The 10,526-nt window shown below is 46.2% G+C and overlaps 1 protein-coding gene across 1 annotated transcript in view; it reads left to right on the top strand.

Moving 5' to 3' along the window:
- Positions 1-257: 257 nt before the first annotated feature.
- Positions 258-10,526, top strand: part of BCL2 (BCL2 apoptosis regulator) — a 97,542-nt gene continuing 87,273 nt past the window's right edge. The window contains exon 1 of the mRNA XM_064662676.1: positions 258-2,113. Coding sequence (XP_064518746.1) covers positions 1,529-2,113 — 585 coding nt within the window. The 5' untranslated portion in view covers positions 258-1,528. The remainder of the gene's footprint in view (positions 2,114-10,526) is intronic.

The raw sequence follows: 10,526 nt of genomic DNA, 5'->3' as shown, positions 1-10,526 counted from the left end.
GCTGCGCCGCGCGGGGCCGGGGCCGGGGCCGGAGCCTCCCCCTCGGGCTCCGCTCCTCCCCGCCTCTCCCCGCCCCCGCCGCTCCGCTCCGCTCCCCCCCGCCGCCGCCGCCGGGAGAGCTCCCCGCCCGCGCCCGCCGCCGCTCGGAGCCGCCGCCGCCACCGCGCGGAGCCGCCGCCGCCGCCGCCGCCGGCAGCAGCAGCGCGGAGCGCCCGGAGGAGCCGCCCGGAGCCGGCGGGGTGCGCGGGGCTGCGCGGGCGGGCGGGCGGGCGGGCAGCGGCGCCGCGGCCGCGGTCCCCATCGGCACCAATCACACCGCACACACGCCCGTCCGCGCCCCTCCTCGGCAGCGCCAGGGGCTCTTCCTCCGCCGATACAAAGCTGCTCGGGAAATGGCAGCAGTCAAAAGCAATTTTCCTTCTTTATTTTTATTTTCATTTTTTAATTAATTTTTTTTCGCGCTCTCTTGTGCAAAAGAATTAATTTCCTAAATACATACAGTATTTTTTTTAATTTTTTAATTTTTTTTTTGGGTGTGTGCGTGCGTGTGTGTGGAAGCATCGGGCTCCTGCGATCGGTGTCTGAATGAAACTACGTAAATGCATATGTCTGTACGTTGCACTGGAGGGAAAAACAGAGCACTTCTGCGAGAGCTTGGATTCAAATGTGGTTCATCTGGTCTCCAGGATTTTCCGTCTCTTTGGGGTTGTTCGCCTTCCCGGGCTGCAAGGCGTTATTTTCTGAGCTTTGACACATTTTTGGAGATGTCTGTTAAACAGAAGTCTGGGAAAAAACATTTGAAATAATAGAAATATTTTTTTTTGTCCCTTTCCCATCCCTTTGGTGACTTGAAGCATCAAAGCGGCCAGAACTTAACCTTTCTGAAGACTTGTGATGTTTGGATTTTATTGTTGCTATTTTTCTTTTAGAGGAAACTTGACAGAGGAACATATTTATAGTCCAAGTAAGTACTTTACAGAGGAAATTTAGTTTGTGTAACTTAACAAAAAAACCCAAAACCTAGTGTTGAGGTTTCTAGCATAAAGTGTGTTGGATTAACGTCCATCCAAGGCTGCTTAACAAATTGTGTTGAATTGCAGTTTTTACAGTGTGTGTTCGTCTGCTCCTTCATGTCCATGGTAGTCCAGCACCTAGGGGAAAATGCACCTGATTTTGAGTCGGTATAATATCTTTTAAGATGTATTTCAACACCGAGGAGGAAATGGTCCTAAAGTAAATTTATAATAAGTAATAAATGTGCACCTGGAAGTAAAGTCTTTACAACATTTAAATCCCTATTTATGACGTGCATCTCAAACCGAGGAGGAAACTCTGAGAAGACAAAAGTACCTCCGAGACCCTGAGAACTCCCCCACAACAGCGTGAATGAAACCGTATCCAATACAGTAACTGGATTATAATTTTTGGTGTTATTAATTTTATTATTATTGGCTGCTTAACTTTTTTGGGTTCATCCTGCTCCTCTTCTTCCTCTCTCCCTTCCTCTTGCTGCTTCCTCTTGGGAATTATGGCTCATCCGGGGAGAAGAGGCTACGATAACCGGGAGATAGTGCTGAAGTACATCCACTATAAACTCTCTCAGAGGGGATACGACTGGGCTGCCGGCGAGGACCCGGCACCCTTGCCTCCAGGTCTCTCTCCTCCTGCTGCTGCTGCGGTTGCTGCTGCTGCTGGGACTTCCTCTGATCACACTGGGCTGGTGTCTCCGCACCCCGAGCCCCCTGGCTCGGCTGCTGCTAGCCACGCGCCCCCAGCCGAGGGGCAGCGCCCCGCACCCCAGGTCGTCCACCTTGTCCTACGCCAGGCAGGGGACGAGTTTTCCCGCCGCTACCAGAGGGACTTTGCCCAAATGTCTGGCCAGCTGCACCTGACGCCCTTCACGGCCAGGAGCCGCTTCGCGGCGGTGGTGGAGGAGCTCTTCCGAGACGGGGTTAACTGGGGCAGAATTGTGGCCTTCTTCGAGTTTGGCGGTGTGATGTGTGTGGAGAGCGTCAACCGGGAGATGTCTCCCCTTGTAGACAGCATCGCTGCCTGGATGACTGAGTACCTGAACCGGCACCTGCACAACTGGATCCAGGACAACGGAGGCTGGGTACGTCCCTCAATTACTGGCTTCCCCTCTGGGCTCTGGCCTGTGGCTGGTGGGAACCCCATTTGGGCAGTGCCTGAGAGGTTCCGCTCGCGTTGTGGAGAGCAAAAGGTTTGCCTCGGGGGTGTCTGCACTGGTGTGTGCATGGGCGTTTTGCGGGTTGTTGAGTTTCATCTCGTTGCATCTCGTGCAACTCCACGAGTTGCATCTCGTGGAGTGGTTTGAGATGGAGTGGTTTGAGATGGGAGATCAGCTACAGCTTGGGAGCGAAAAGGATGAGTGAGGCACTGTCTTTATAGCAGTCTCTGCTTTCCTGGTCCTGTCCAGCCTTGCCTGTGGGCAGAACCAAGGCAGGCTCCTGGCCAAGGCAGAGTCCTGCAGCGGGGTGGGAAGGGGCAGCAGAGATGCCCATCCACCTGCCAGGGAGAGGCGCATCGTGGTAGGTCCCAGTTGCAGGGCATCAGGGACCACCTATGTGTGTGTGCATGTAGGCATGTTAGGGGTGATGTGCCAGACTGGCGTGCAACAAATACAGGATCTCGGTGTTACTGGTGAGCAGGTGGCCATCAGTGACAGTGTCTACAGCTGTGGTGGCGACTGGAGTGGGATTTCTTGGTATAGGATATGTCTAATATAAAAAATCTTTGTCTTGCGATGAAACAAAGGTGCTGGGAGCCGTGTCTGTGGGATTGTTCTGGAAAATGAGTATTTGTTGCGATCTGATGGGTGACTGTGTTTCTGGGGTAGAGATCACCTCTGTCCAGGGTGGACTTCAGCATCATCTAGAAAGGAAAGATTTCCACCTCTGGAAAATGAACAGCTTTTACACTGATAGTCAGTCAAAAGCCTTTTCTTTTTCTCTCTCCCTCTCTTTCCAAAATTAATAACTACATTAAAATTGAAAAGATATTTCTTTCCTTCTTTCCTGTATTAATTGATATACTGGAAGAAAACATGGTCCCAGCCGCTCTCCCACAAACCAAACCTGTTGTATATGTAAAGCTTATGATATTAATGCGTTGGAGGAAGAAATGACAAAAGTTATACTGAAGAAGAAACCTTGTATCTGGGCTGAGAGCTGGTATAAAGACACCTAGGTCAGCTAGCTAGGACACCAGCAATTTCAGGTTCAGTCCCCTGTGAAATACAGAGAGCTGACTCAATGGCACAGCACACCTTTAAAAGGTGTGTGTGAAAGAAGATAAAATACAGTATATGTTTCCCAGTTAACGTGTTTTGCAAGTCTGGTGTTTGTGAAACATTGTCACATGAAAATTTTAGCCCTGAGTCTCTTGCTAAGTTAGTGTTATGCCAAAAAATGTGTTGCCTGCATTGACCATCTCTGTTAAAAAATAAAGATGCTGCCTTCTCGCTGTTGAATCCATCTGACTAAAGGTGATATGTGTTAAGGGATTCAGAGGACATCTACCTGCTGCCATAATGGAGGGAGCAAAGCTTTGGGGCCCTTTTCTCAGCAGGAATCCACGCTGCGCACCTTCCAGAGGAGTGCTGCTGGTTCCTGGCTACAAGTCACATTGGAGGCAGGATTGTTCTCCTACTCTCCTCTGCTTCCACCAAGAAGAAAAAAATTCAAGATTCATGGGGCCAGAAGGGGGAGCAAAAAATGTGTGTGCGTGCATGTGTGTGTCTGTGCATTTATATACATATGTATGTATATACAAATATGCACACATGTACAGACACACACATATGTATATACACACATACACATAAAATTACTCCAGCACGTAATGGTTGGGACCACACTTGGGAGAGAGAGGTCTATCCCCTGATCCCCTATTTCCTGAATCGCTCCTGAGGGTTTGTTGGTGTAGTATGGGTTTTTTCACAAAACAGATAACTGTGGGAAGAAAAAAATCTGCAAATGGTTCAGGCTTTTGGAGACCTTGGCTGGTAAAAGGCAAGCAGCTAAAGGGTTAGGGATTTTGTGATTGCACTTCTGGGCTGGGATGCCTAACTTGTGCGTAAGTCGCTCCTCGGGCTGGAAGCCGGTTTGCGGAGCTGGGGCCCTCAGTTCGCTCCAGAGCCAGTGAAGTAATTCTGTTGACTCCAGTGAGCTTTGGATCAAATCATAAGCATGCTGGAGATGTATTGTCCTGTGGGTGTATTGTGTAAAGAGAAACATAAATAATGAATAAAACCGAGAATATGAAAGTACAGGTGGTACCAGGCGTGACTGGCCAGAGGAGATGAGTCCTGGAGCCGTTTCTTGACAGTTAGAAATACAAGAAACTTGGGATTGTAAACAATGACTGCCTTTAAAAGGAAAGGACACTTCTTATCGACAGCCATTTAGTTCTTTATTCAGGTTTCCTATCAACAAAAACTCCAGAATTTGGATGCATGTGATGCCGTTTACTGTCGTGTGTTATTTGTAATGTATACATGGGAGATGATCTGCAAAATACTACTTGAAGGTGGCTTTTGCTTGTCTGGTACATGGCTGGTACTTTTGAGCCATGGGATTGTATTAAACACAGGGAAAACCTTCTAGCTGATTACAAAGAGCAAAAGACTAACATGAAATTGCTAACACAGCTTTTGGGATCATCTCTTCACACAGAAATCAAGACAGCATAGGGCACTGGATTTTTCTTTTTTTTCTTTTTCTAGCTTTCAGAATCTGTCAGCATAAAAGGATACTTTAATATATGCACTGGCCTGTTGGAACATATACCGTGTAAGAACCTTGTTAAAGCCTCGCAGATGGCTCTTCTGAAGTAGCCTTTAGGTGGTGATGCTTGGTAGGACTTCAGCACAGCTTACCTGTAAGATATCCCTGTCACGCAAGTTGCTACAACGAGCAGGAGCTCCAGCTGCTGTAGCCTTCTCTTCCTTTATGTTGTGGTTCCCCAGTATGTTGTGGAGTGGTAAGTTTATTAGAGGGTGCATATACCAGAGAAGAGAGCATCACAGTTAGTCATGGGCATATGTTACGCAGCAAGTAAGTTGGACAGCACGTGCCTTGTGTCTGTTGTACGGGCCTGTGTCTTACACTCAGGTCTGAAGTTTGGTTGACATGTTTTTCTTATTTATCTGTTAGGTTTGAATCAGTTCTGTGAGTTGGCAGTGTGTTTTCAGGATGTGAATTCTTTAGATTGCAGGAAAAACAAGGAAAGAAGCGTATCAAAGGGCAGATTGGAAGGGGGATAGAGCTGGTGGAGCATAAATTTGAGGCACTAGGCGTCGCTGATAATGGTGTCTGGGGATTGTTAATACCCTTACAATACATGGCATCATGGTTTTTTTTGAAACTTAGAAAAAGCAACAGACAGGGACTGCATGGAATCTGTATTATTAGCTTGTGGTTCTGGTGGCAAATAAATGCTGCTTTCAAAGATTTTCACTTAGGCCAGGATACCGCAATATTGTACTTTGGCCTGATAACATCTTAATTGTATTACAAAAGAAATAAGAGGAGAACTAGCTCATCTCTGCAATTTCATGGTACTTGGTATGATGTATGCTTTCTGATTAACAACCTCACGGCTTCATTTTGATTTTCGGAGCGGCAGAAGGAGTGGCTATTGCACTTGGCAACTTTTGACATTGACATGGGGAAGATTGAAGTGATGCAGTTGGTGTGGGTGAAGTAACTGTGTTTGTCTTGCAGTGATGGGTTCCCTCTTTGGGCATACAACCTAACAGACATGGGAGCCATGCTTAGCTCTGGGCACTTCTAGTCCAGCATATGGCTTCCTCCCCAAGCTGTTCAAGAAAAACCAATTGTGAGAACTACAGAAGGAGACACAGGCACCGTCATATTTACATAGACAAGTACGTTTTTGATGTAAAGAATAAAGAAGCCCAGGTGAGAGAAGCAGTGTTTTGTTGAAAATTCAGCTGAGAACACATTTTAAATGCCAATATTTACATTTGAACCAGGAATGCAAGGGTTGTGTGTTTTCATCTGATTCTCTTCATTTATTGCAGTTCTTTGATTTGTTTGAGGGTTAAGGCCAGAATACAGGAGAGAATTTAGATGTCTGAAGTGGACATTGGGTGGAACATAAGCGCTGGCATCCTCCAGGTGTCTGCCTAGCCAGAATAGTGACAGAAGTCCCTGGCTTCTCACTGTTCCTCGCCCAAGCTAGTCAGAAAAGGGGAGCCACTCAGCATGCTGCGGGGAACAGTTCCCTAGAACTTCCCTGTCCCGAAGCTGGCAGGCACCTTCTGGCCCACCTGCTCTCACTCAGGTGCCATCCTCGCGTGCAAACACATTGAGGAGAAGCTCCCACTTTTCCTTGTGGCTCCTTAGTTAAGGCCTCTCCCGAGCTTTGCCAACAAGACCTTCCCCAGCCTGGCAGGGGGGTTTACACCCGCATCTCCACCATCTCAGGAAGTTTCACCTACCAGATGGCTGCTGATTTTGCTGAGGTGTCCTCCCCTTTGGCAACAGGGCTCCTCCTCCTCTCGGAGGTGAGATTTCATTTGGTGAAGGAGGAAGAACTGGGGTGTCTAATTCCTGCAGTCCAGTGTGTTTTCTCAGGTGGCTGTCTACAGCCAGATGAATAAATGCTTCTTGGACCAGCAAGTAGACCCTAGCTTTCCCTTCTCCTGAGTCCTCATCACTGAGCTTCCTTTTTTTTTTTTTTTTTTTGTACCTAGTAAACCATTGGTCTTTTTGCGTGGTGGCATGGCTTGGAAAGGAAGCTTGGAGGGTCTCTGTACCCTGCAAGTGGTCCATGGCCCTCTCATGAAGGTGATGGATGGCAGGTGCATCTGCCTCCGGGACAGAGCTAGGGGTAGTGGATAGCGGTGTGGCACAGGACCCTTCCAGAGCTCATGTGTGGGGCACTGACTGAAATCCCATCCCTTTCAGGATCTGGAACTGCTTTCCTAACAGCTCTGCCAGACACCCGCCTGCACAGAACGTTGCTTCTCGTGCAAGTCCCAAGCAAAAGCCTCTTGCTCATTCAGCATGTGATTTCACCTTGCTTGGAGTGGGATGCCATGGGCTGGAGCAGAGGCACTTGACTTTCTTTACTAGCAACATTCAGCCTTGTTAACGACTCAATCCCCAGTGGGGCTAACCCCAAGTCACTGTTTGACTGGTAAAAGGAAACTATCTGAAATCCACTCAGTTAAATAAATGAATTGGCAGTTTCAAGTGTTGCACCTTCTAGGTCCTTTGCCAGTTTTTGTGGCTTTGTGGGTTTATAATTGAATTCTCAAAATATTATCAAAATATTTTTCTTTTTGCTGTTGCTGAAGAGCAAGAAATTCATCTGTGGGGGCTCTATACAGAAGCAAAGAGGAGAAGAGCCAGGGCAGAAAGAGAAAATGATTGCGGTTCTCCAGTCCTTTTCATTTATAATAGCTTTCTCTGTAACTTGCAACAACATTAGGCTGTGTATTTTCTCAGAAGTCTGGCCTTTTTTTCTAAAAAAATAAAAAAAAGTATATTGACTGTGACCTTTAAAATTTCAGAACCAGGGGTCTCACTTGTGCAGATGATGTCATTTGCCTTGATCTTGCAAAGAACTGTAAAGTTCAAACAGCAATCCTATTAAAAAGTTTTATTTTACTTTCAGTATTGAGAAAGAAGTTTGTTCTGTGCCTGCACTAACACAGGCCTCTCTTGAGCTGCTGTGTTAGCTCTGCTGGACAGTAAGTAGCTTAGTTTTTTGAGTATGTAGCTTGAAATTCAGAGTCGGTAATCCATGAAGAAAATCCAGCTGAATTTTTCTGCTGAGGCACAAGCGTTTCTCTGATGGCAAGGCATGGCTCTAGCAGGAGAATCACAAGACCTATGCAATGATGTGTGAAATTGCATGTGGAGCAGAAGCATTTTCCCAGCGGCCAGATCCCAGGGCCTGGGCTTCCTAAGGCAGCACAGGAACTTTGTACTGCGTTGCCAGCAAACATTAAGCCCTTGTGCTCGATACAGGCATCCTTGATGAGAGGATCATCTTTCAGTGGGTTGGAACTGGGATGGTGGTGGGAAGTATATGTAGAAACAGGAGCAGCTCTCAGGTGTCACTGTGAAACCTCTGCTGTGGTTTTGGGTCTTGTGTGATGGTTTGTGCCTGGCTCATGGAAAGCCAACCTTTGCTCTGCCATTGCCACCAAAGGATGCTGGACCGGGGGCTCGGGACAAGAATGGCTGAAGTGGTGGCTCTCTGCATGCCAGTGCCAGCTGCCAGCAACTGTGCTGTGTCCTTGTCTCCCATCTTGCCCTGCAGCTGCCTCTCTGACCTAGCCCAAAGCCTTTTAGCACCGTGGTCCTACTCTGGGGCTACTGGAAAGGCAGTGGTGTGGGGTCTCTGTAGCCCCAAACTGGGTCAGCAGCCTGGGCACTTGAGGAGCCATAACTGAAAAACAGTGCAAAAGGTCTAATTGAATAATGACTCTCCTGTAGCAAAGGGAATTTTTACTTTTCGGATATTGCATTTCCATCCCCTTTGGAAATCAGAGTTATGGTGAGTGGTTCTGGGTCTTTGCCTGTTTTCTCTTTCAGCTTCATGGTGGGCTGGTTGTCCCCAGCTTTCTCACCCCCCCTTTCCATCACTGCTGCTGCTGCCGGGCACTGGGTGCCAGCCAGGATTCTGGGTGCTGCCACACAACCATGGGGCACTGTGTGTGCCAGGTCTGGCCCTTCCCCCCTCCATCCCTGTTTTATTTTCCTTCACACCCTTAGGAGGGTGGAGCCCAACCCTGTTTGGTTTGTTGGTTTTTTGAAAATAATTTATTTATGAGCACCTCGTGGCTGCTCTCCTGCTGATTTAGTAACAATAATAGCAACATTTGTTAGGCAGTGGCAGCAAAATACTGATTATTTCTGAGGGCAGTACCGGCCTGTTTTATTTTCCATTTCATATATAATAATAGGATGGATGAAGGTGTGCGGTGCCATAAATATTCTCTTCCCCGGCAGGATAACATCCAGGCCTTCTTGGCAAACATGAATGCTGATGACAGATTTGAGGGATTTTTATTTTACTCTGGCTTTCAGTCTCATTAACAATCTGATGGCTTTTTTTTTTTTGACTTTTTTTTTTTTGGCTCCCAAGAGACTATGAAACCAGATAACTTTTCCAAATGCATCTGAAAGTCTGGAATTTATTTTCTGTTATTTTATCTTAATGCTAGTTTGCTGTCATAGTTATTGTATATTGATATACTTTACTAAATTCTCCCTTGCTAAGTTCCTTGTGGGTTTCTGGGTTTTACAGTCAATGAGTGAGAAAACGAATCTGGTATTAGAAAATGTTGCCATTGACTTCAATAGGAACAGGAAGAGGCACTTAATTGGACAATTTTAGTTATATTTACTTTGTATATGCAGCAAGAAAAATAAGATCAAATGAAAAAGCCACCAATTTTCAGCTAATAGAGAAAAATAGCCTTTTCTGCAACACATGATTAACCTTTGGGAGTTGTTTTCATGGGAGAGCTGTGAGTGGAAGTACTCAGTTGCATTCAGGAAAGGTTTAGGTGTTCATAAGGGTAAGGAAAACATCTATGCTTATATTTGAATCAAATTGTTTGAAAGGGTAGTCATACACCTTGGGCTAAATTTAACGTCAGCTGCTGAAATTAGATCACCAAATGCTGAGGGTAGACCTTTCTCCAGGTAATGCTGTTTCAAAATTATCTATTCCACTACTTCTCCACCAGAGCACCTGGTGCAGGTTGGTGTCAGGGGATACTGGGATGCATGTGCTGCCAGTCTCATCCATCCGGGGAAAATTCCTTAATCCTGCATATGTTTTGTAAAGGTAATTGTAAGTGCACTTGCTGTGTTTCTAAGAGTACCCACGTCACTGAATTTACTGCTGTGCTGTCTGGAAATCTGTTATGAATTGCCACATGAGTACCTAACTTCGGACTTAAAGTTGCAAGCCCATCCTCCTTGTATTTGTCACCGAAGTTCTGTAAAAAGGAGAGGCGCTGGGTTAATGGTTGGACTCGATGATCTTAAAGGTCTTTTCCAACCTAAATAACTCTTATGATTCTATGATTTTGAGTTAATTGAAAGTAATAGTCAGCATCCTTCAGTACCTACATAATTTTATTGCTATTTTATTTAGGAAGCATAAAAATAATGATTCCATTTTGTTGATTTGGGTTTCACGGTACTTCAGTGAGTAATTTATGTATGTGAGCCAGGTACAATCAAAAAGAAAAGGCTTCATTTTTCCCACATAGTGATTGAAAGAGACTGTCACGCAGTTGTTCGAGAAAGCAACTAAGAGTCAAAACTTAACTTCCTCTTCTTGGCTGTAGTACTGGGTACACGATAGGATATGGGGCAAATCATTAATATCTTTCTTTTTCAGTTAACTCAGCTATGAAATAGGTATTCTTGCTAGCTACACAGCATACCGGGTCTGGGAAATTTATTGTTGTCCGCCATGCTATCATGAGTTGGGCTGATGTTCTATAATTAAAA

The sequence above is a fragment of the Pseudopipra pipra genome, chromosome 1, assembly GCF_036250125.1.
Source record: "Pseudopipra pipra isolate bDixPip1 chromosome 1, bDixPip1.hap1, whole genome shotgun sequence".
Lineage (NCBI taxonomy): Eukaryota > Metazoa > Chordata > Aves > Passeriformes > Pipridae > Pseudopipra > Pseudopipra pipra.
This window is presented reverse-complemented; position numbering and strand designations above follow the sequence as displayed.